The sequence below is a fragment of the Misgurnus anguillicaudatus genome, chromosome 4 (genome assembly GCF_027580225.2).
Source record: "Misgurnus anguillicaudatus chromosome 4, ASM2758022v2, whole genome shotgun sequence".
Lineage (NCBI taxonomy): Eukaryota > Metazoa > Chordata > Actinopteri > Cypriniformes > Cobitidae > Misgurnus > Misgurnus anguillicaudatus.
This window is the reverse complement of record NC_073340.2, coordinates 657,221-683,952: the sequence shown is the minus strand read 5'-3', so window position 1 is coordinate 683,952 and position 26,732 is coordinate 657,221. Positions and strand designations below refer to the sequence as shown.

Below are 26,732 nucleotides of genomic sequence, written 5' to 3'. Positions count from 1 at the left end.
AGACTTTTTTGTAGGTCTTGGGGTGATACATGATCCTACAAAATTTCGTATCGGTACGTTTTTCGTAGTGGGGGGGCTGTTCTTTTGAAATTTTGCAGGTGGCGCTATTGAGCCATTTCTACACGCCTACTTCTGGCGCCTATGCCAAATGTAAATTTTCGCCACTTCTGACGTGTGTGCAGAATTTCATGAGTTTTCGAGTATGTTTAGGCCCTAAAAATTGCGATTCACTTTGGAGAAGAAACGGAATAATAATAATAATAATAATTAAAGCTGCAAGCAGCGATGGAAGGGCCCTCGCACGCATATGCACCGCTACCCTATGGCATTAGTAAAGCAGTAAACCGGGGGGTATAAATTAAAGTGGGTAAATACAGCTGGATATTCAAAGGGAAACTGGTGTGCCACACCGCCTGTGTGCAGCAGGTGGCGCTATGATGGTACCTGATTATTGTTATATTGACGTGTTATATTGACGTATCGAGTCATTTCTACACGCCCACTTCTGGCGCCTATGCCACATGTAAATTTTCGCCACTTCTGACGTGTGTGCAAAATTTAATGCGTTTTCGAGCATGTTTGGCCCCTAAAAAATGTGATCCATTTCGGAGAAGAAAAAGAATAATAAGAATAAGAATAAGAATAATAATAAACGGAGCAAAAACAATAGGGTCCTCACACCCCGGTGTGCTCGGGCCCTAATAAATTCGAGCAAAAACAATAGGGCTTCGCACCTTTCGGTGCAGGCCATTCTGGCCTGCTCCTCGGTGCTCGGGCCCTAATAAACGGAGCAAAAACAATAGGGTCCTCACACTTGTGTGCTCGGGCCCTAATAATAAACGGAGCAAAAACAATAGGGCTTTGCACCCACGATGCAGGCCATTCTGGCCTGCTCCTCGGTGCTCGGGCCCTAAATATAGCTGCAAGCAGCGATGGCGGGCCCTTGCACGTATTTTTACCGCTACACGGTGCCTCCGAGAAAACAATGCACGGTGGGCAAGTGCATCAAATGGGTAAATATCGGTGGAGTATTTATGTTGTTACTGACCCATTTGGGGACTGTAGGTAAAAGAAACCCCACATTTTGGACAAACAGGGGCGCTAGTGAGCGACTTAAGAGACACGCCTATGTCTGACCTGTTTGTCAACACTTAACAGTTGACAACTCTGATGTGTGTGCCAAATTTGAAGTTAATCTAAGCATGCCAAGAGGCTTAAATATTCCTGAAATAATAGTAAACTTTGATCCGTTGCCATGGCGACAGCGTTCGAAATTTATCATCTACAATGTCTCAGCATCATGTTGACCACGTTTGGTGTCAATCGCATGAATGTCCTAGAAGGAGTATTGAAAAGTTCACTGCATGCAACTGAAGGGCTTAAATATGCCTTTAAAATGAAAGTAAAGTTTGACGCGTTGCCATGGGAACAACGTTCGAGATATCAAAAATCCCTTCGCAATTTATCATCTACTATGTCTTGGCATCATGTTGACCACTTTTGGTGTCAATTGCATAAACATTCTAGGAGGAGTATTTAAAAGAACATCACAAGGAACTGTCAAAAAATCCACCTTTGAGACTGCAACACTTCCTGGCGCCTGGTGGTGGCGCTATACCCGAGACTCACAATAGGCATATCGATGCGATCGGAATCTTCAGACGAACAAACACCTTGCGTGTCATCACTATAAGACATTTTTTGCCTTAGATATTAGACACTTCCTGTTTCTCTGATTTTGCCATGACTTTGCCGCTTCGCCATGGCAACACCGTTAGAGATATCAAAAATCCCTTCGCAATTTAGCAAGTCCACTGTCTTGACATCATGATCACCACGTTTGGTGTCATTTGCATGAATCCCCTAGGAGGAGTATTCAAAAGTTCACTGCATGCATTTTTTAAACAATCCAAAATGGCGGACTTCCTGTTGGGCGGAGCCAAAATGTTAGAGGGCGAAAGTTGTTCGGGTCGATGAGATCTATAGGTGTACCAACTCTCGTACATGTGCGTACATGTTTGCACGATCTGTGCATCAATGTTTTTTTTCATTACAGGGGGCGCTACAGAGCCCCTGTGCCACGCCCGTGTTCCAGCCTTTGTCTGTTCGCAATGACGGGCCACTCTAACGTCTGTGCCAAATTTCAAGAGTTTTCGAGTATGTTAAGGCACCCAAAATGCCCAAAAGTGTTAAAAATAAATAAATAAATAATAAAATAAATAAATAAATAAATAAATATAGCTGCAAGCAGCAATGGCGGGCCCTCGCACGTTATTTTACCGCTACATGGTGCCTTCGAGAAAACGATGCACGGTGAGCATGTGCATCAAGTGGGTAAATATCAGTGGACTATTTCATGTTGCTGCTGATCCATTTAGGTACTGTAGGTAAAAGAAACCCCAAATTTTAGACAAACAGGGCGCTAGTGAGCCACGAAATAGACACGCCTTTATCTGACGTTTTTGTCAACACTTAACAGCTGACAACTCTGATGTGTGTGCCAAATATAAAGTACTAAGCACGCCAAGAGCCTTAAACATGCCTGAAATTAAAGTAACGTTTGACGCGTTGCCATGGGAACAGCATTTGAGATATCAAAAATCCCTTCGCAATTTAGCATCTACAATGTCTCAGCATCATGTTGACCACTTCTCGTGTCAATCGCATGAATCCCATACGAGGAGTATTTAAAGGTTCACAGCATGTAACAGTCAGCCTTAAATATGCTGAAAAGTGAAAGCAAAGTTTGACGCGTTGCCATGGGAACAGCGTTTGAGATATCAAAAATCCCTTCGCAATTTATCATCTACAATGTCTCACCATTATGTTGCCCACTTCTGGAGTCAATCACATTATTTCCTCAGGAGGAGTATTTAAAAGTTTACCGCATGCAGATGTAAGGTTTAAATATGCCTTAAAAAAGAAAGTAAAGTTTGACAGGTTGCCATGGGAACAGCGTTTGAGATATCAAAAATCCCTTCGCAATTTATCATCTACAATGTCTCGGCATCATGTTGACCACTTTTGGTAACAATCGCATGAAAATCCTAGAAGGAGTATTTAAAAGAACATTGGATGGAACTGTGAAAAAAAATCACCTTTGTGACTGACACACTTCCTGGCGCCTGGTGGTGGCGCTATACCCGGGAGTCACAATAGGCACATCGATGCGATCGGAATCTTTAGACGAACAAACTTCCCGCATGGCATCACAATAAGATATTTTTTGCCTCAGATATTAGACACTTCCTGTTTCTCTGATTTCGCCACAACTTTGTCGCCTCGCCATGGCAGAACCGTTCGAGATATCAAAAATCCCTTCGCAATTTAGCAAGTCCAATGTCTCGACATCATGTTCACCACTTTTGGTGTCAATCGCATTCATCCTCTAGGAGGAGTATTTAAAAGTTCACCGCATGCATTTTTTAAACAATCCAAAATAGCCGACTTCCTGTTGGGCGGAGCTAAAATGTTAGAGGGCGAAAGTTGTTCGGGTCCATGAGATCTATATGCGTACCAACTTTCGTACATGTGCGTACATTTTTGCCCGATCTGTGCCCCAATGTTTGTTTTTGCATTACAGGGGGCGCTACAGAGCCCCCGTGCCATGCCCGTGTTCCAGCTTTTGCCACTTCGCAATGACGGACGACTCTGACGTCTGTGCCAAATTTCAAGAGTTTTCGAGTATGTTAAGGCACCCAAAATGCCCAAAAGTGTTAAAAAAAAATAAATAAATAAATAAAATATATATATAAAATATAGCTGCAAGCAGCGATGGCGGGCCCTCGCACGTTTTTTTACCGCTATACGGTGCCTCCGAGAAAATGATGCACGGTGGGCATGTGCATCAAGTGGGTAAATATCAGTGGAATATTTCATGTTGCTACTGATCCATTTTGGTACTGTAGGTAAAAGAAACCCCACATTTTAGACAAATGGAGGCGCTAGTGAGACACTAAATAGACACGCCTTTATCTGACGTTTTTGTCAACACTTAACAGCCGACAACTCTGATGTGTTTGCCAAATTTAAATTTAATCTAAGCACGCCAAGAGCCTTAAATATGCCTGAAATTAAAGTAAAGTTTGAAGCATTGCCATGGCAACAGCGTTCGAAATGTCAAAAATTCCTTCGCATTTTAGCATCTGCAAAGTCTCAGCATCATGATAACCACTTTTGGTGTCAATCGCATAAACATTCTAGGAGGAGTATTTAAAAGAAAATCACATGGAACTGTCAAAAAAATCAACCTTTGTGACTGCAACACTTCCTGGCGCCTAGTGGTGGCGCTATACCCGAGACTCACAATAGGCACATCGATGCAATCAGAATCTTCAGACGAACAAACACCCCGTGTGTCATCACAATAAGACATTTTTTTACCTTAGATATTAGACACTTCCTGTTTCTCTGATTTCGCCATGAATTTGTCGCCTCGCCATGGCAGAACCGTTCGAGATATCAAAAATCCCTTCGCAATTTAGCAAGTACAATGTCTCGGCATCATGATCAGCACGTTTGGTGTCAATCCCATGAATCCCCTAGAAGGAGTATTCAAAAGTTCACCGTATGCATTTTTGAAACCATCCAAAATGGCCGACTTCCTGTGAGGCGGAGCTAATAGGTTTGATTGTGAAAGTTGTTCGGGTCGATGAGATCTATATACGTACCAACTTTCGTACATGTGCGTACATGTTTGCCCGATTTGTGCACCAATATTTTTTTTGCATTACAGGGGGCGCTACAGAGCCCTACTGCCACACCCGTGTTCCAGCGTTTGCCCAGTCCTAATGGCCAATGACTTTGAGGTCTGTGCCAAATTCCCGGTGTTTTCGAGCATGTTAAGGCACCCAAAGTGCATGCCAAGTGCTTAAATATCCCTGAAAATGAAAGTAAAGTTTGACGTGTTGCCATGGGAGCAGCATTCGAGATATCAAAAATCCCTTCGCAATTTATCATCTACAATGCCTCAGCATCATGTTGACCACTTTTGGTGTCAATCGCATGAAAATCCTAGGAGGAGAATTTAAAAGAACATTGCATGGAACTGTCAAAAAATCCACCTTTTGTGACTGCCACACTTCCTGGTGCCTGTTGGTGGCGCTATACCCGAGACTCACAATAGGCACATCGATGCGATCGGAATCCTTGGCCGAACATACACACTGCGTTTCATCCCAATAAGACATTTTTTGCTTTAGATATTAGACACTTCCTGTTTCTCTGAATTCGCCATAAATTTGTCGCTTCGCCATGGCAACACCGTTCGAGATATCAAAAATCCCTTCGCAATTTAGCAAGTCCAATGTCTCAGCATCATGTTCACCACGTTTGGTGTCAATTGTATGAATTCCCTAGGAGAAGTATTTAAAAGTTCATGACTGACACACTTCCTGGCGCCTGGTGGTGGCGCTATACCCGAGACTTACAATAGGCACATCGATGCGATCGGAATCTTCAGACAAACAAACGCCCCGCGTGTCATCACTATAAGACATTTTTTGCCTTAGATATTAGACACTTCCTGTTTCTCTGATTTCGCCATGACTTTGCCACTTTGCCATGGCAAGACCGTTCGAGATATCAAAAATCCCTTCGCAATTTAGCAAGTCCAATGTCTTGACATCATGATCACCACGTTTGGTGTCATTTGCATGAATCCCCTAGGAGGAGTATTCAAAAGTTCACCGCATGCATTTTTTAAACAATCCAAAATGGCGGACTTCCTGTTGGGCGGAGCTAAAATGTTAGAGGGCGAAAGTTGTTCGGGTCGATGAGATCTATATGTGTACCAACTTTCGTAAATGTGCGTACATGTTTGCCTGATCTGTGCACTCCTGTTTGTTTTTGCATTACAGGGGGCGCTACAGAGCCCCTGTGTCACGCCCGTGTTCCAGCCTTTGGCTTTCGGCGATCACGGACGACTCTGATGTCTGTGCCAAATTTCAAGAGTTTTCGAGTATGTTAAGGCCCCCAAAATGTCCAAAAGTGTTGAAAAAAAAAAAAAAAAAAAAAAAATAAAAATAATAATCCGAGCAAAAACAATAGGGCTTCGCACCTTTCGGTGCAGGCCATTCTGGCCTGCTCCTCGGTGCTCGGGCCCTAAAAAAATAATAATAAATTCGAGCAAAACCAATAGGGCTTCGCACCTTTCGGTGCAGGCCATTCTGGCCTGCTCCTCGGTGCTCGGGCCCTAAATAATAATCCTAAGGAAAACAATAGGGCTTCGCACCTTTCGGTGCTCGGGCCCTAATAAATTTGAACAAAAACAATAGGCTTCGCACCTTTCGGTGCAGGCCATTCTGGCCTGCTCCTCGGTGCTCGGGCCCTAAATATAGCTGCAAGCAGCGATGGCGGGCCCTCGCACGTTTTTTTACCGCTACACGGTGCCTCCGAGAAAACGATGCACGGTGGGCACGTGCATCAAGTGGGTAAATATTAGTGGACTATTTCATGTTGCTACTGACCAATTTGGGTACTGTAGGTAAAAGAAACCCCACATTTTAGACAAACGGGGGCACTAGTGACCATACCTGTCAAGTATCCCGTTTTGGCCGGGAAAGTCCCGTATTTTACCCTTCTTTCCCGGCGTCCTCCCGTATTAGTATTTTTCCCGTAAATCCCCTGTATTTTAACCTGCGTAATTACAAAAATAATAATGCCCAGGCGGAGTAATAAAAAACATTCCCAATCCCAGATCGCTAAAGATCCACTGATTCCGCTAATCCACTTCGTGTTTTCCCACCCGCTCCTGCAGCATCTCTGTGTGCACTCTCTGCCAGGAGAGCGAAGACGACAGTTTCTGTCTGAAGATTGTTGCATTAATAGGTAGATTTATTACATAATATATCAGTTGTTAAACCGCAGAATTACTAATTTGGAAGTTTGTTTATGTATTTCTTTGGTTAATGATTTGCTGTCGGTGTTCTAAAAGTGCTAATAAGTTAGCAAGCAAACAGCAACAAAATATCCACATTATTATCGTTTCAATGCTTGTCTAATGAATTAAATGTTCCCGGTCAGATCTAAGTTAACATAAACACTAAATTTGCTGTTGTTGGCACACTTTGTAGACAAAAAATACCAAAAACACCAATGCCTTCACAAAATCAAGACAGAGAACGGAAAGGGAGGCTGGTAAAGGCAGTTCAACATTGCAAACATTGATTCAAAACTCCATCAAGCCAACAGGTAAATAATATTGAATATCTATTGTCACACTTTAATTCTTGTTATTATATTTTCCCATTATAATCACTTGTAATCACTTGTCTAAATTGATGCTAGTAATATAGTAACACATCATTTATTTATAGTACTTTATTAAAACCATACTATAGTACCACCCCCATAGTGCCCTTTTTGGTTTGGGCCACTGCCCCATCTAGCATTTTCATTTTCTAAATGACAGTTCTCATTACAAAGAAAAGTGAATGGTTTATAAATAATTTTGGCATTAAGGTATAATGCAAAAGAAGTTAAAATAAGGCTTTTCAAACTAAGGCCATTGGGTTTTGTACAGATGCAAATTTGTGTGTATAGTATTTACAGTATGAGTGTGACTTATGAAATGTAGTTTTCACAGAGCTGTGTGTTTCACTAGTTTTCTTGCTAATGAATTAGTTTGTTTAGTTAATTTTAACACAATTATCAGCACTAAGGTTTAAAAAATATTATCCGCCCTCACCAGTCTTAAAATCTAAGGAATACTGGAGCTTGTTTGGGTTGGTGGTGGGACTGTTCGCGGTGGGCGCCGGAAAATTTCCCTTATTTTCAAATCCAAAACTTGACAGGTATGCACTAGTGAGCCACTAAATAGACACGCCTTTATCTGACCTTTTTGTCAACACTTAACAGCCGACAACTCTAATGTGTGTGCCAAATTTAAAGTTAATCTAAGCACGCCATGAGCCTTAAATATGCCTGAAATTAAAGTAAAGTTTGAAGCGTTGCCATGGCAACAGCGTTCGAGATGTCAAAAATTCCTTCGCAATTTAGCATCTACAATGTCTCAGCATCATGTTGACCACTTTTGGTGTCAATCACAAAAACATTCTAGGAGGAGTATTTAAAAGAATATCACATGGAACTGTCAAAAAAATCAACCTTTGTTACTGCAACACTTCTTGGCGCCTGGTGGTGGCGCTATACCCGAGACTCACAATAGGCACATCGATGCGATCAGAATCTTCAGACGAACAAACACCCCGTGTGTCATCACAATAAGACATTTTTTACCTTAGATATCAGACACTTCTTGTTTCTCTGATTTCGCCATGAATTTGTCGCCTCGCCATGACAGAACCGTTCGAGATATCAAAAATCCCTTCGCAAATTAGCAAGAACAATGTCTCGGCATCATGTTCACCACGTTTGGTGTCAATCCCATGAATCCCCTAGAAGGAGTATTCAAAAGTTCACCGTATGCATTTTTGAAACCATCCAAAATGGCCGACTTCCTGTTGGGCGGAGCTAGTAGGTTTGATTGTGAAAGCTGTTCGGGTCGATGGGATCTATATACGTACCAACTCTCGTACATGTGCGTACATGTTTGCCCGATCTGTGCACCAATAATTTTTTTGCATTATAGGGGGCGCTACAGAGCCCTACTGCCACGCCCGTGTTCCAGCGTTTGCCCGGTCCTAATGGCCGATGACTTTGAGGTCTGTGCCAAATTCCCGGTGTTTTCGAGCATGTTAAGGCACCCAAAGTGCATGCCAAGTGCTTAAATATGCCTGAAAATAAAAGTAAAATTTGACGTGTTGCTATGGGAGCAGCATTCGAGATATCAAAAATCCCTTCGCAATTTATCATCTACAATGCCTCAGCATCATGTTGACCACTTTTGGTGTCAATCGCATGAAAATACTAGGAGGAGTATTTAAAAGTTCACCGCATGCAACTGTCAAAAAATCCACCTTTTGTGACTGCCACACTTCCTGGTGCCTGTTGGTGGAGCTATACCCGAAACTCACAATAGGCACATCGATGCGATCGGAATCCTTGGCCGAACATACACAATGCGTTTCATCCCAATAAGTCATTTTTTGCTTTAGATATTAGACACTTCCTGTTTCTCTGAATTCGCCATAAATTTGTCGCCTCGCCATGGCAACACCGTTCGAGATATCAAAAATCCCTTCGCAATTTAGCAAGTCCAATGTCTCAGCATCATGTTCACCACGATTGGTGTCAATCGTATGAATTCCCTAGGAGAAGTATTTAAAAGTTCATGACTGACACACTTCCTGGCGCCTGGTGGTGGCGCTATACCCGGGAGTCACAATAGGCACATCGATGCGATCGGAATCTTCAGAAGAACAAGCACACCGCATGGCATTACAATAAGACTTTTTTTGCCTTAGATATTAGACACTTCCTGTTTTTCTGAATTCGCCATGACTTTGTCGCCTCGCCATGGCAGAACCGTTCGAGATATCAAAAATCCCTTCGCAATTTAGCAAGTCCAATGTCTTGACATCATGATTACCACGTTTGGTGTCAATCCCATGAATCCCCTAGAAGGAGTATTTAAAAGTTCACTGCATGCATTTTTTAAACAATCCAAAATGGCTGACTTCCTGTTGGGCGGAGCTAAAATGTTAGAGGGCGAAAGTTGTTCGGATCGATGAGATCTATATGCGTACCAACTCTCTTACATGTGCGTACATGTTTGCACGATCTGTGCCATGGCTTGAGAAGGGCATTTGGTCTGTGGCTTATTTTTATGAGTGAAGAAGACACATTACTTACTTCTGAAAATGTTTGTACAAAATATCAATTATTTGGTAAATGTCAACAATTGGAAAGCTATTCCAAGGAATTTTATTTGCTTGGTGCGAAACTCCTTCAATGTAGATTACACATGTGAACTCTTTATTTTTTGATGGTCATGATCTCATGGCAATGATTTCCAATAAACTCATCCGATCTTCTTTTAATTCAAAGTTATATTCTGGGAATTTTTACCGTAATAATGTATTACGGATTTATGATAAGTTTATTGTACAGAAATTACGAGTTCAGTATATAAGGTTCCAAGTAGTTCCTAAAGCAAAGGAAACTCACTTTAAAATATTTAACAGTGTATACCTTCAGGTGAATTTTTAAGACTGAGATTTTTTTTACCATAATATTTGTAGTTTTTGCCAAAGTGATATAGAGACAACTGACCATCTTTTTTTAATTATTTTATTTACTCAAATATTTTTTGGGAAAACATGTCATTCTGGCTGGAAACCAGGGGCCTCATTTATAAAGCGTGCGTATGCACAAAATGGGGCTGCAAACATGCTTACGCCAGTTCCCAAGCAAAGGTTGTGATTTATAAGAAAACTAACTTGATGGGAGAAAGGGCTTGCAGGGTGGGATATTAGGATGATTCATGTACGCACACTTGCAGGGGATCTGTGATTTATAAAGGGAACAGTGCTTTGTTTTATAAGTCTTGATATTTTTTGGTGTATGCCATTTTTAGCTTTTGTGCGTACGTAGACTTTAAGTAAGGATCCTACGCACAGTTTTATAAATGAGGCCCCTGAACTACCTGCATTTTCTAGAGACCATATAATATTTGGAATGTTGTTAACTGACAGTAGAGTTTTTTGTTAACACAATGTTAATTTTTGGTATATTCTTTATTTACAAATGTAAACGTACGTGTTTCTGTACTTATTTCTTTTTATTTATGTAATTTATTTTCTATCGCAGGTTATGACGCAATTGTTAGCCTGTTTTTACAAATACTGCTTCTACTCTAAAAAAACAAACGGTGCTATATAGCACCAAAACTGTTGATTTGAATCGTACCTGTAACCATAGAAGAACCGTTTTTAGTGCCATATAGCACCGGTGAAGCACCGGTGTAGAACCATATAGGGGCCATATAGCACCACTATAGCACCACATTTGGTTCTACATAGCACTATATGGTTCTACACAGGTGCTTCAACAGTGCTTCACCATTGCTATATGGCACTAAAAACAGTTCTTCTATGATTACGAGCAAAGAACCACTTTTGGTGCTATATAGCACCGTTTGTTTTTAGAGTGTAGGCCATAACGTAAGATACAAGGTAATGGAGCATTTTATACATTTTCGTGTTTTTTTTAGAAATAAGTAATGGACAAGGAGTCTTTAAACGCCTCAGATGTAAAGTTATTCGCTGTCAAAGTGACGCCAAAATGAATGGGCAGGGGTCCGCTAATGAATGGCGGAGCCCGAGGAAGCTTAAATAAAATATGAAACCCTTCCCCCCTGGTACTGACAGCAGCCAGGGATAGATCTATGACAGTCAGTAACTTAACTGTATTGGTGGCATTACACTGCCCTCTAGTGGCCATCCTTTATATAGAAAACATCTCAATACGTTTTGTACAACAGTATTTAAATGAAATATCCTTCTCAATGACATACTATTGATCTAAGGACCCAATATCAGGACGTACAGCAGCAGTATACCGGTAGGTTCAAATTTTCCAAATAAATATTCAATAAAGGACATCTGATTTTGGGACACTTTTCACTACAGAACTAATTGCTATTTTACTACCCTACTTAAAATTCCAGCTAAGAGCATCATAAGCTGGTGAGCTGGTCTCCCAGCTTGGTTTTGCTGGTGTAGAAAGCTGGTCTTGCTGTGTTTTGGTTACTTTTTAAGCTTGTCTAGCTATGTTTTGGGCACTTTTTAACCTGGACTTACCTGGTCAGACATTAAACAGACATTAAAATAAATATTATAGCATTATATTATAGTGTGGCACTCACACACATTTCTAACAATTTGAGGCCCCCTGCATTCATGTGAAAACCAAGAAAATATATGTAATGTATCCATAAAGTATATAAACAATGAAAATGACAACAATCACGTGTTTGAAAAAGCAATAATGCTGTAACACCTTTTGTTTATTTTCAACTTTTAATTGCAAATATTAAAAACTTTAACAATATGTATAAATAAAATTAATAGAGGAACGCATTTTTGCACTAAATTAACCCCTGTAACTCTGTGAACGTTGTACCAAGATGAAGCTAGTAATCTATGATGTAGACTTTCACATTTTTAACCATTCTCTACATCAGTGGTTGTCAAACTGGGGGCCCATGAGATGGTGCCAGGGGCCCCCAGTTTAATGACATTAATGAAAAAACAAGAATTTATTATAAATTCTGTGTAATTAAACATCAGAAAAATAAGGCTACTAACCAACACCACTACATTGTATAATTTAATATGTTTTGTTTAATTCAAATTTTAAGTTTTGGAATGTTTTATGTCATAAATTTTCTTTGGGGGCCACAAAGGGATGCACCGTACACAGGGAGGCCGCATGCCGAGGTAAACTGCACATACTGTGGTTTGGAGATGTGAGCATTTCTGACAACGTTTTAATTCTTTAGTTTGCAAAATGGAGTCACAAAAAGACTGTGCTGTTGCGTCTGCCTTCTCATGAATAAAGTAACACAATCAAAAACCCTACCAAAATGGCGAAAATCTCTGGGAAGTGACAAGGTTGCCGCATAGAACTGATAATGCATGATAAACAGATAAAAATGCCAAGTAACAGATTAATAGACGTTTCTTTTAAAATGGCGAAAATCTCTAAAAAGTGACATGGTTGCCGCATAGAACTGATAATGCATGAAAAATTTATAAAATGCCAGGTAACAGATTAATAGACGTTTCTTTGATTCAAAAGTTGCATGCAAAATCCATTTTGCTCAAAAAACTTGAGGGGGCTGTTCCCCTTAACGGCCTTTGATCGGAACATATGGGGCCAGTTGTTCAAAAGTAATCCATTTGGATTTCGGCTATAGGATTAGATCAAAATTTCAAAATGGGTTGTTCAAAACAAGAAAATGGATTCTGAATTTGGATTGGATCACAAAATCCAATCTAGGTTTTGATCTGGATCAAATCATCACTTTGTGTTGTTCAAAACTTTTTAGCAAGATTGGGATTTGTTTGATCCCAAAAAGTAGGATTATACTGATCCCATCAGAAGGGTGGATTTCAGGAACAAATATGTAATTAAACTTTTACTAAAGATTTTACTAAAACATACAAACCTACAGTGAGTCTACAATACAACATTTCTATCATGTAATATTTATAAATGTATCATTTTTTGTTGAAATGTTGCTCTTGATAAATTCAATCCTTATAAAGTATTGAGCTATACCATTTAAACGTTCCAGTCAATTAAGAAAGAAAAAAGTCCATATAAATCCCTCATAGAGCAGTCAATAGCAAATAATTTAATTTTAAGAAAAGTAATCTTTAGCTGTCATTGGGCACTGTGAAGTATATTGATTACAATCACAATCATTAGAGACCAAACAGTCAAAAGTAGTTTTAACAACCGGCATCTCTACAAATGTAAACTACCAGACATTTAGCCTCTTTATGACTTAAAATTCATGTGTTTGGGTATAAACTATATTTGTTTGTTTTTTGTGGGTCAGAAGAACAGACAATGTTCAATTAAAATAAATTAAGAGAAAAATTAAGGGAAAGTTGTGTTTTATTGTCTCTTCAAGTAAAACACTTAGTGACCTGTTGTATAGCTTATAGTCAACATTGACATGTGATCCCATTTAAAACAATTGTAATCCAGATTTGCTCATCTGAAAAAGTGTGAATCTGGATCAGGTTGATCCAATCCTATTTTGCTTTGAAAAACCAAGACGAAAGTGAGATGGTTTACCTGATCCTGGATAGCAAAACATGAGATTTCCAAATCTGGATAATTTTGATCCAGATTAAACTTTTTGAACAACTGGCCCCATGGATATTGACTTTATAAAGTAAAGCAGAAGTAAAAGGAAGAATTTGGGAACTCATGAACATCAAGTGACAAGATATGGGATGGAGAAACAAAGGGCAGACACTTTTAGAGTATTCAAAGACACACTGGTAAAGGAAGAATGGTTTTTAGAAAGATGACACAATCACTTGACTCCGAATAGGACATTGTAGTTTAAACCAATTATATATAGAAACATCAAACAGGGTTATGTGAATTTTGTGATGAAGCTGAGAATGTTGAGCATGTAATAATGCAATGTATGAAATATAATAAAGATAATACTTCTACAATATAATAACAGTGAAATACTGTACTCATGGTCCACACTCCAGTCCAGTTGGTGGCGGTAATGCACCATTAGTTGGCTTGTCAACCGCCATTACACTACAGGAAGAAGAAAAGAAACCAGGAATTGCGCTGTTGCTATCGGGTTGACTGCTAGAAAGGTAATGTTATGCTGTTATTAAATGTGATTATAGTTACGGCGTTTAGGGTTTTCTGCAGGCTGTCTTAACTAGAATCTGTGTTTAAATCATATGTCTGGTTGTGGGCATCTACAGATAATTTCAACCTGGCCAGTCTATTAAAACATTACGACAAAACAAAAACACTCCATTTGGAAAAAATAAAACATCCAAAAACAAATTAATGGCAGACACTATATGTAATTTTAAACGTTGGCTTTAAAATAAACACTTTCTTTGTTGTAATTGGGTCGCTTTTAGGTCGCACAATTTTTTATTTATCTTCGTATTGCAATAAAACATACAACTTACGTTACCTGATGAAAATAAGAATTACAGAGAGCTTAGGCATGTCCGTCTCGCAATTTTTAACCCAATGTTATCAGATGGTAATCCAATGGTACTGAATGATTATTCTTAATGTGCGTCGTTTTGACATGATAACTTAGTTCCAAGAACAAAGAATAGGTATTACCATTGTACATTTTTAAAAGCATGCTTTTACCACGGAACGATGCCCATAAACGCGTTCTTTATTTCTTTATGTTTGTATTATATTCCCTGCAGCAGTATGGAGGGTTTGAAGTCCTCTAGCAGCACCATGCAAGTGAGTTTTGTCTGTCAGCGCTGCAGTCAGCCATTAAAGCTTGACACATCCTTCAACGTGTTAGACAGAGTGACCATCCATGAACTCACTGGTATGATTATCAGCACATATGTCACACATTATTCTCTCACAAGTTAAATAGAACTTAAGTAAAGTATTCAATAGCAAGTAGTTTTGACTTGACTTTTTTATGTGCAGCTCCATTATTAACTGTAACAACCAGTAAACAACCAGACAGCTGTGAGGGCAGCAGTGTTCCTGAGGTGAGTATACCAAGATACTATTAAAGGCGGAGTGCACGATTTCTGAAAAATGCTTTGGTAAAGGGAGTTGGGCCGACTACCATAATACACTTGTAGCCAATCAGCAGTGTTGGTCAAGTTACTTGGAAATAGTAATTAATCAAATCAAAATCAAATCACTTTATTGTCACATCATCATAGCACATGTGCCTTGGTGAGTGAAATTCTTGGGAGCGTGCTCCAGAAATTGCAGAATTAGTTAACATATAACTAGAGCCCGACCGATTTATCGTTTTGCCGATTTTATCGGCCGATATGAGCATGTCGCAGATATATCTGTATCGGCGTATAAGCCGCAGATATGCGCCGATATGAACGTTTGTTACAGAACACATTAAATGCATTTGAAAGATGTAAGTACTTGTTTGTCCAGCAGAGTGCGCCATACTGGTTGCTAATGGTGACCCAGATCACTCACTGTAGTGACACCATCCAATCCCCCACCCCCTTCACTTCAGTCAGTCTCTCAGTTCAGGTGGCTGCAGTCACGCAGTGTCTTCTTCACAACATTTTTACACCTGGTATTAAGACGCGCTTTGGTCGATTGGATTATAAATGGACAAGAGAGACGCATTCCCGTTTACATTTTGTGTTTTTAATACGTCTCTTTGTCGACTTGCGAGTTAAAACGCAAGCGAGAGAAATGACGCGAGACGGAGAAATGACACGTTTAAACTACGCGCAGCCGTGCACTTATATATCACTATATGAGATTACTGCTGCTTGTGTTGTTAGTTAACCTGCACGTTTCAGAGCAATTGATTCAATAAGCTCGCGCAACTCTACACCCTTTCTAAATAAAAGAGGCGGAGCGAAGACGCTTTAGTTTTATAAAAGTCTAAAGTTTGCACGGAACCCTGGGTTTGTGTTATAAAAACGTTGTGCACAACATTAAACATAGCGTACATTAGTATGTGCTCCGTCAAGCATTGTCTTCGTAACTGTGAGTGGCTAACTAATTTGTGAAGTACACAACTTACTGTAAAGCTAATATTAATCAATGACTTCATAAGTTTCTCTTTATAACGTTATTCTCGTCAAAACTGCAAATGATGCAAGTTTTATGTCTTTTGTTCTCTTTGTGTTTTAAAGTTATTTATAATAAGTCAAGTTTACTGTTTAGTGCACTGATATCCAACTAATTTTGGATAATAAAGTTTATTGTTAACTTCTTGCTTATAGTACATATCTTTGTCACATCAATATAAGTGTTGGATCACCACATTTGTGAGTCATCACCACATTTGTGAGTGATCATTGCATTGCATTGTATTTATTCATAAACAGTATATTATGTTAAAGTATATAGTGTATTCTATGTACAGTACTGTAGTATAATATACTGTAGTACATACTGAACTATAATATACACATAAAGAATATCGGCTGATATATCGTTATCGGTCTTTTTTTACTCCCTAATATCTGTATCGGCATCGGCCCGAAAAAACGCATATCGGTCGGGCTCTACATATAACCAAACAGAAAAGAGGGTAAAAAAAAATGTGCAACATGTACATTTAACAGGTAAAGATGTGCAATATGCACATGCAAATAGTCGATACACACGGTGTACTATTGGACATACATACAGTTAACATTACACATTATACATGATACACAGAATGTACGCCTGCATTATGTAGACATAATTATGCATGTAAATGAAAATCTGCTGAAGTGCAACAGAGTGTACTTGAGCTGGACACAGAAATGGACACAGAAATGTTATGTCCAGTGGGAGCAGGTAGATTATTGTATTGCGGCTTTCACATAGGATGCGGTATGCGCTGCGCTCGCCGCTGGGTACGGCGCAGCCAAGCGATTTGTGCTCTGATGGCCAGACCAAAGTTGGCGGGGTTTTCAATAAATTACTTCAGTGTTTATATTTGCGTTAAATAGTCGACGAGGAATACAGAGACTGATGTTGCTCGTCTCCATTTCATGTAACTTTAAGCATACCTACAACAAGCTGCTTGACTTAAAACACACCTGACATGCCAACTTGAATTGCTACGTGTTTCCATGACACGGCTTTCCTTCCGATGTCTCTGTAGGAGCATAAATTTGTATTATAAAGCTCTGAGAATCCCGAGTATAAGCTTTCGTCCATTTTGCTTGTTTGGATGCCCCGTTTCTACTGGCCGCGCGGGTAATCGTCACAGAGCGCAGCGCAAAAACAATTTTGAACTTTGACTGCGGTGACAAGCTGCGCTGAAAAACGCCCTCGCCCAGCACAAGCCATTGAAATGAATAGGTTTCATAGCGCAGCGCGGCGCAAGCCATTGAAATGAATGGGTTTCATAGCGCAGCGCACACCGCATCCTATGTGAAAGCCGCATATTACATAGATCGGTGTTGGACTGTTAAAGTGCAGTGTGTGGCATACTGTTAAAGTTAAAGTGCAGTGTGTGGTATACCATGTTGTGAGGTATGCTGTAGGGTGTATTATTTCTTACTGTTCATTAGTCTGATAGCCTGATGGAAAAAGCTATCCCTTTTGACTGTTTATTAGTCTAATAGCCTGAGGGAAAAAGCTATCCCGCAGTCGGCTAGTGCGTGATCGAATACCTCTTCCCGAGGGCAGCAGAGAGGAAAGTCTGTGGGACGGATAGCTGGAGTCACTGATGATCCTCCGGGATTTCCTTATACACTGCCTGGTTTAGATGTCCTGGAGGGAGGGAAGCTCACCTCCAACAATGTGGCTGGCAGTTCGCACAACCTTTTTCAGAGCTTTGCGGTTGCCAGTAGTGCGGTTTCCAAACCAGGCAGTAATGCAGCCTGTCAGGATGCTCTCAATAGTGCAGGTGTAGAATGATCTTGGGGCTCATTCCAAACTTCCTTAGCCGTCTCAGGAAGAAGAGGCGTTGGTGTGCTTTCTTCAGCATTGCATCAGTGTGTGTAGACCAGGTGAGATCTTTGCTGATGTTAACACCGAAGAACTTAAAGCTGCTTACCCGTTCCACAGGTGTCTTGTCGATGGTGATGGGTTTGTGTTCTCTGCTCTGTCTCCTGAAATCCACCACCAGCTCCTTGGTCTTTCTTGTCGATGTTGAGTGAGAGATGGTTCTCCTGACACCATTTTGTCAGGGTGCTCACCTCCTCTCTGTAGGCCGTCTCATCGTTGTCAGTGATCAGGCCTATCACCGTTGTGTCATCAGCGAATTTAATGATCAGGGCTCGACATAAGGGACTGCCCGGTTGCCCGGGGCCAGTGGGAGAGAAGCTCGGGCCAGTATATCATTTTGTCACTTGCCCGATCGGGCCAGTGCTTCACCCTCAGTCACTAAAATATATTTTCTGTCTGCGGTCGTTTTTCTGTATGTACTCTTAAATAATTCAATTCAATTAAATTTTATTTATATAGTGCTTTTCACAATACTCAATTGTTTCAAAGCAGCTTTACATTAATAGAAGCAGTAAAAGCACAGAAAAACGACAGATAGCATAACATAATACACAATAGCATAAGCAGTCAAATTTGCTGCGGCTTTGACGCGACATTATGAGCGAGCATATTACTAATGTAACGTCTAGAAGAAGAAGCTAAGTTAAGCCAAAGCAGGCTACCTCCCCGGGGTTAAATACCCCCTAGGAGAAAAAAAACAAAAACCCCGGGTTGTTTAGCCGAGGAAATAAAAATAAAAGTCCTAGGAGGGAAAAACCCTTGGGAGATATACATGTATATACACACATATAAACGGATAAGGAGCTTAAGCAGAGATTAAGCGGAGATTAAGCAGAGATTAAGCGGATATTAAGCGGGTCCTGCCGGTGGTCGTTTGTCAGGCATCAGCTGGGCATCACATTAAAGGACGACCAGTAGATCAGAGGTGTGCCGACTTTCACATCTACCGGAACTGGGTCTGTTTGTCCCATTGTCCTCAGGGTCAATGGGACCCAGGGACGAGACAGGGAGAGAAAAACAAAATCATATTAGCGTAGGGGCCGTTCACATGTAATGCAAGTGTCACACAGTGATGTGGTTTAATCAGCTTAGTTTCAGACAGACTAACTATTGAGGCATAATTGTTTTATTCACAGTTGAGGATTTTGCAAATTGGGGGCCCACTGCGACGGTATATATGGTAACTAAGGGTCACCTTCCGATTTTTAATAGAAAATGAAACCTGTCGACCCGTTTGACTAAGGCCTGTAACCCCACTGTCGTCGTTAATGCAGGTTCAGTGGCAAACGGGTCTATATTGCATACTATTTACAAGATCACGAGAAAACGCCAACATCGCAACCTGACCATACGTGTCAACCCGTTTGACTAAGGCTGGAGGCCCCACTGTCGTCGTTAATGCAGGTTCAGTGGCAAACGGGTCTGTATGGCATACTATTCACAAGACACAAGAAAGCGCCAAAATCGCAACCCGACCATACGTGCCAACCCGTTTGACTAAGGCCGGAAGCCCCACTGTCGTCGTTAATGCAGGTTCAGTGGCAAACGGGTCTGTATGGCATACTATTCGCAATAGAAAGAAAGCGCCAAAATCACAACCCAACCATACGTGCCAACCCGTTTGACTAAGGCCAAAAGCCCCACTGTCGTCGTTAATGCAGGTTCAGTGGCAAACGGGTCTGTATGGCATACTATTTGCAATACAAAGAAAGCACCAAAATCACAACCCAACCATACGTGCCAACCCGTTTGACTAAGGCTGGAGGCCCCACTGTCGTCGTTAATGCAGGTTCAGTGGCAAGCGGGTTTGTATGGCATACTATTCACAAGAACACGAAAGTTCCAAAATCGCAATCCGACTATAGGTTAAGATAAGGTTTTTATTTATTTATTTGGTTGGTCTGTGTTATGACCGCGAGTGCTTTGTTCCGTACAGATAACTATTTCGAGTTAAGTACCTTTACTAGACAAATTATGCGAATGCTTTGTTGAAGAGAAAAGTTTTAAGTCTAGATTTATAATTATCGACTGTGTCTGATTCTCGGACATCGGTTGGTAAATCATTCCAGAGCTTAGGGGCTAAGTAGGAAAATGACCTTCCACTTTTAGACACTTTTGATAGTCTAGGGATAATCAAGAGACCAGATTTTTGCGACCGTAGTGTGCGTGATGGATTGTATTCTGATAGTAATTCTCTAAGATATGAGGGTGCTAGGCCATTTAAAGCTTTGTAGGTGATTAGTGATATTTTAAATTGTATGCGATATTTAACTGGTAGCCAGTGTAAAGATGCCAGAATTGGGCTTATGTGGTCATACTTTTTAGATCGAGTAAGTACCCTTGCGGAAGCGTTTTGAACTAGCTGAAGCTTGTTTACTTGATTTGCATGGCATCCCCCGAGTAGCGAGTTACAATAGTCTATTCTAGAGGTCATAAAAGCATGGATAAGCTTCTCTGCGTCAGATGTAGACAGTATATGGCGTATTTTCGAGATATTTCTAAGATGGAAGAATGCTGTGCGGCAGACGTTGGCGATATGACTATCGAAGGAGAAGTTGCTGTCGAAGATGGCACCACAGTGCAGCCATCTATGTGCAACTTGTAATCTGACATATTATGTTTGTAGCGATTCGGTTCAATAATAAGTATCTCTGTCTTATTGGAGTTCAGCTTAAGAAAGTTATGTGCCATCCAGTCACTAACATCGCTAAGGCAGTCTGTTAGCTTAGAAAACGTGTGTGTTTCGCTGGGATGTGAGGAGATGTAAAGCTGGGTATCATCCGCATAGCAGTGAAAACTTATGTTATGTTTCCTGATAATGTCTCCTAGAGGTAACATGTATAACGAGAACAGGATAGGACCTAAAACCGAACCCTGCGGTACACCGTATTTAACCAGGGAGTGATATGACTCTTCCTCGTTTACATAAACAAAGTGATAGCGATTGGTTAGGTACGACCTAAACCAGGCTAGCGCCTGACCACTGATACCAACATAGTTTTCTAGTCTATTGAGTAAGATTGTATGATCTATTGTGTCAAAGGCTGCACTAAGGTCTAATAATATAAGAATTGAGATTTCACCATGATCGGATGTTAATAGGAGGTCATTTGTAACTCTAAGCAACGCTGTCTCTGTGCTATGGTGGGGCCTGAATCCTGATTGGAACTTTTCATATGTACTATTATTTGTCAAAAATGTGCGTAACTGGCTTGCCACTACCTTTTCTAATATTTTCGAAAGAAAAGGGACATTTGAGATTGGTCTAAAGTTATTAAGCTCTCCCTGGTCAAGCTGCGGTTTTTTAATCAGCGGTTTAATAACTGCTAGTTTGAAAGCTGTTGGAACGTATCCTATTTCTAGCGATGAGTTAAAGATATTTAGAACCGGGGTTGACACTACAGGGAATACCTCTTTAAGCAGTTTTGTGGGAACGGGGTCTAATATACAGGATGATGATTTGGATGATGTAACTAGTCTAGAGAGCTCATCTATTGTAGTAGGTTTAAATGAATCAAGATGTTCGTATGGTAGTCTAGTGTTAAGTGAACTAACGGGTAGAGTGGTGGCTGCCTGGGTAGCTACGATGTTTTCCCTTATAGCCGTAATTTTGTTAGAAAAGAAGTTCATGAAGTCGTTACTATTGTGTTGAAGTTTACTATTGGTTTCTGTTTGTTCTTTGTTTCTAGTTAGTTTTGCAACGGTGCTGAAGAGGAAACGAGGGTTATTATGATTCTCATTTATAAGCTTGCTAAGATAGGTAGATCTGGCGGTTTTAATAGCCTGTCTGTATTGTTTAACACTCTCTTTCCATGCTGCACGCCATACCTCTAACTTTGTGCTTCTATAATTTCTTTCCATTTTCCTATTTGCCTTTTTGAGTGCTGCGGTGTGATGATCATACCATGGAGCTGGCGTTTTTTCTTTGATTCTCTTTTTTCGAATGGGAGCAACGGCATCCAATGTGTTAGAACAGACATTGTTTAGGTTTTCTATTACAATATCTAGATTGTCACAGTTATCTGCTACATGTTTAATTTGGGACAGGTCTGGAAGAGTGCTAATAAATCTATCTTTAGTGGTGGAAATTATTGTTCTGGCTAATCTGTAGCATGTTGTGGATTGAGTGATCCTATCTAGAAGTACAGTGTATGACACAAGGTAATGGTCAGAAACTGCATCACTCTGAGGTGATATTTTGATGTCATTAATATTGAGCCCGAGTGACAGAATTAAGTCTAATGTGTGCTTACGAGTATACGTTGGCCCTGTCACGTTTTGTCTAATATTGAGAGAATTTAGAACATCCATAAATGCACGTCCTAGTGCATCTTTTGGGTTATCCACATGAATATTAAAATCACCAACGATAAGAGCTTTAAGTCCACTAAATGCTCCACTATTAGTTAAAATGGATAGAACTGCATGGAAATATATGCAATAACGTTATATATTTTCCATACTTCTGTTTGTTTCCATCACACTATGATTTTGACCTAAATATTTATAATTCTAGATTCACAGACACTATCTTTGAGGTTCTTTGGAAAGAGATGCTAAGTGAGATTAAGGCAATCCACTTTATTAGCATGCAGGCAGAAACAAAAACAACACTGTATAAAATGTAATAACACTGTTTTAGTAATATGGGTTAGTTAACGTTCTTGCAACAAGATTTCTTTTTATGAATTATCTTTTGTCCAGTTTTATGCTGAAATTTCTAAGACCATAGCCATGAAAGGCTAATGATGAATACAATGTGTAAAATTATATTTGACTTTTGAATTATTATTTTTAATATGTGACAAAAAATATTTTTTGTTGGGGCCAGTGAAAATTTTGGCAGGGCAAGTGAAAACCTGAACCACTGGCCCAACCAGGGCAGTTTTTTTTTACGTTGAGCCCTGAATGATGACATTGGAGCTGTGTGTAGCTGTGCAGTCATGTGTGTACAGGGAGTACAGGAGCGGGCTGAGGACACAGCCCTGAGGAGCACTAGTGCTGAGGGTCAGCGGGGATGAAGTATTGTTGCCCATTCTGACCACCTGACTTCTGCCTGTTAGGAAGTCCAGGATCCAGCTGCACAGAGATCTGTTTAGTCCCAGAGTCTGGAGTTTCGCAACACGTGTGGTAGGCACTATGGTGTTAAATGCTGAGCTGTAGTCCACAAACAGCATTCTCACATAGGTGTTCTTATTTTCCAGGTGGGAGAGAGCAGTGTGTAGGTTGAAAGCAATAGCATCGTCTGTAGAACGGTTGCTACGATATGCAAATTGTAGTGGATCCAGTGAGGCAGGCAGCACAGAGCAGATGTAATCTCTGACGAGTTTCTTAAAACACTTACTGAAGATGGGTGTGAGAGCAACGGGCCTCCAGTCATTCAAGCATGTAATTTTTTTTTCTTTGGTATTGGCACAATGATTGATTTTTTGAAGCACGAGGGAACCACAGACAGACAGAGGGAGAGGTTGAAAATGTCTGCGAAAACACCGGCTAGTTGGAATGCGCATGCTCGGAGCACACGGCCTGGGATGCCATCAGGACCTGCAGCCTTGCGTGTATTCACTCGTCGGAAGGATCGGGTTACATCCGCGATTGAGACGGAAAGTGCATTCACATCATCTGCAGCAGCTGCGGGAGCGCTCTCTGTGTGGGTGGTGGTGTTGTGAGCCTCGAAACGAGCATAAAAGTTATTAAGCTCATCAGGTAGAGAGGCGGCAATGTTCACAGTAGCTGGTTTATTCCCTCTAAAGTCTGTGATGATATTGATTCCCTGCCACATGCCTCTTGCATCGTTGGTATTGAATTGTTCTTCAACTTTGTTTTTGTAATGTCTTTTTGCGACTCTGATGGATTTCCTGAGATCATAACTGGCTTGTTTGCGATCGTCAGCGTTTCCGGATTTAAAAGCGGATGTCCGCGCTGACAAGGCTGCTCGAACATCGCTATTAATCCACGGTTTTTGGTTAGGGTAGATGTGGATTGTTTTTGTCGGCACTACATCTTCTACACACTTTCTTATGAAACACGTTACAGTTTCTGAGTAAGCTTCTATGTCGCCATCAGACGCTGCACGGAACATGTCCCAGTTCACGTCATCAAAACAGTCCTGTAGTATAGCGTCTGATTGGTCTGTCCAGCATTGAATCGTCCTGAGGGCGGGTGCTTCCCGTTTCAGTTTCTGCCTATAAGCAGGCAGCAGCAGAATGGAAGAGTGATCCGATTTACCGAAAGGTGGGCGTGTGAGAGATTTGTAGGCGTTCTGGAAGGGAGAGTAGCAGTGGTCCAGTGCACGGTCGATACGCGTGTTGATGGTGATGTGTTGAAAATATTTCGGAGCTATTGTTCTGAAGTTGGCTTTGTTAAAGTCCCCCATAACAATAAACGCTGCATCTGGGTGCCCGGTTTCCTGCTCACTTATATTCCCATACAGTTCCTTGATTGCCTGGTCTGTGTTGGCTTGTGGGGGAATGTAAACAATCAGAATGTGATTATGACAGCTGTGAATTCCCTCGGTAGCCAGAATGGTCGATACAGAAGCATATGAAATTCCAGATCAGGGGAGCAGAAGGATTTAATAGTGTGTAGGTTCCTTTCATCACACCACGACTTGTTGATAAAGAAACAAACGCCCCCACCTCTGCTTTTCCCTGTGAGCTCTTTCGATCTGTCCGAGCGGTGTACGGAGAACCCTGTGAGCTCGATGGCTGAGTCTGGAACCATTGCAGACATCCAGGTTTCTGTGAGGCAAATAATGCAACAGTCCTTTGTTTCTCGTTGGTATGAGATAAGTGCCCGCAGTTCGCAAAGTTTATTGTCCAGTGACTGAACGTTAGCCAACAAAATTGATGGGAGAGGAGGTTGGAGGGGAAGACGTCTGAGTCTGACAAGGACGCCGGCTCTCTTCCCTCTTTTCCGGCGGAGTTTTCTCGGTCGCGCCCGTGCAGCCCAGACAAAGGGCTCCGATGCGGTGTCTGTGAACAAAGCGTCGGCGTTCAGGAACTCAAAGTCTGGTTTGCGTTCCGCGACGTAGGAACCAATGTTTAGAAGCGTGTGTCTGTCGTAGACAGTTATACAAACAACATCCGACACCAATTAGTTACTGATTACTGATTACTTCCCTAAGAAAGTAATCTCGTTACTTTACTGATTACTTATTTTTAAAAGTAATTAGTTACTTAACTAGTTACTTTACTAATTACTTTTCAAAAACATGATGCACAACCTGAATATACTACAGTATAAAGCAACAGAGCCCGGTTGCATAAAGCACCTTAAGTGTAATTTTCCCTTAAGTTCACATTTTGTTTCATTTAAACCTAAGGGTGTTGCAAAAAAACTAGGGCCGGGACTCGATTAAAAAAATTAATCTAATTAATTAGAGGCTTTGAAATTAATTAATCTAAATTAATCACATTTTAATCGCATATAAATATTTGACCTGAGAACATTAAGAAGTAATTTTTTTACATGGATTTTTAGTATACATTCTTAGAAAGGATGTGTTAATTTTTTACACATCATTGTGCGGTAAGCTTTTAACACATTATGTGTAATTTGAACACATTATGTGTCATTTTGTGTTTATTTTGTGTTCAAGTATAACGCATGTTGTGTTAAAAGTAATAAAATATTGTTTTTTTTTTTCAAAAAAGTCGTTGTACCTGGAGTCGGGGCTAATGTCCACGCTAGCTGTTTTTTTTTTTTGCATTGAGATGATACTTGAGGCTCGATGTGCTGCGGTGATATGTGAATTTCTTGTTGCATAGCTTACACACAACCATGCTCTTATCGACGCTTACATAAATTCCCATCCACGGGGCCAACCAAAGCGATCTCATCAGCCTCTTCGTTCATGTTCACTGTGGTTTGTTGTGGTCTGAAGTCATGAACGCTAGTTGGTGCTCCAGTATAATCGGTCCGCCGAAACTCATGAGAAATGTTCCGCTGTGCAAAAATAAGTGCGATTAAAATGCGTTAAAAATGTTTAACGCGTTATTTTTGTGTAATTAATTAATCTTAATTAACGCGTTAAAGTCCCGGCCCTAAAAAAAACTTACGTTTTTTTCTGTTGCATCTCCATGGCAACAATAGTATTTTATAACAACAAACCTGGGTCACTGTCGTGAAACATTTAACGATTACCCTTACCTAAGAGAACCATTTTAGGGATTATACTGTATGCAACACCCTTTAATTATTCTCTTATTGTAGGTAAGGGGAATTTACCCATTAAGGTGCTTTATGCAACCGGGCCAAGACCTTTCAGCCTAATTCTATTCTTTCTGCATATTCCATTATCTAAAATTGAATCAAATGAAACATTCTCTGTCTTGACCTCTCGACGCGCACTAACTCGTGGGCGTGATGACGTCGTTTTTCAACGCTGCTAACAATATCTATATAGCCTACTGTCTACAAACATTAATAATATTAATATTATCATTACTGTTCATCGTTTAAAAGGTCTACGGGTTTAGCATCAGTGCATGGTCTCTGTTTTGAGATACAGATGCTCTAGCATGATAAAGAAGTCCAGATGACAACATGCAGAATATAAACAGGACTTCTTACCTTGGTGTTAATATAACGATCGCGAGTCGAATCCAGTCTGTTTCAGATGTGTGAATAACCCATGA

At 40.6% G+C, this 26,732-nt stretch overlaps 1 protein-coding gene across 6 annotated transcripts in view; it reads left to right on the top strand.

The window, feature by feature from the left end:
* Window positions 1-14,124: 14,124 nt before the first annotated feature.
* The window catches only part of becn1 (beclin 1, autophagy related), a 260,154-nt gene continuing 247,546 nt past the window's right edge, over window positions 14,125-26,732 (top strand). For 3 of the 6 annotated variants that reach the window (XM_073866534.1, XM_073866532.1, XM_073866529.1), the window contains exons 1-3: window positions 14,125-14,258; window positions 14,844-14,974; window positions 15,082-15,146. In XM_073866534.1, coding sequence (XP_073722635.1) covers window positions 14,848-14,974; window positions 15,082-15,146 — 192 coding nt within the window. In that variant the 5' untranslated portion in view covers window positions 14,125-14,258; window positions 14,844-14,847. Of the gene's footprint in view, window positions 14,259-14,843; window positions 14,975-15,081; window positions 15,147-26,732 lie in introns of those variants that run through there. The other 3 variants (XM_073866531.1, XM_073866530.1, XM_073866533.1) reach the window with 3 other exon arrangements.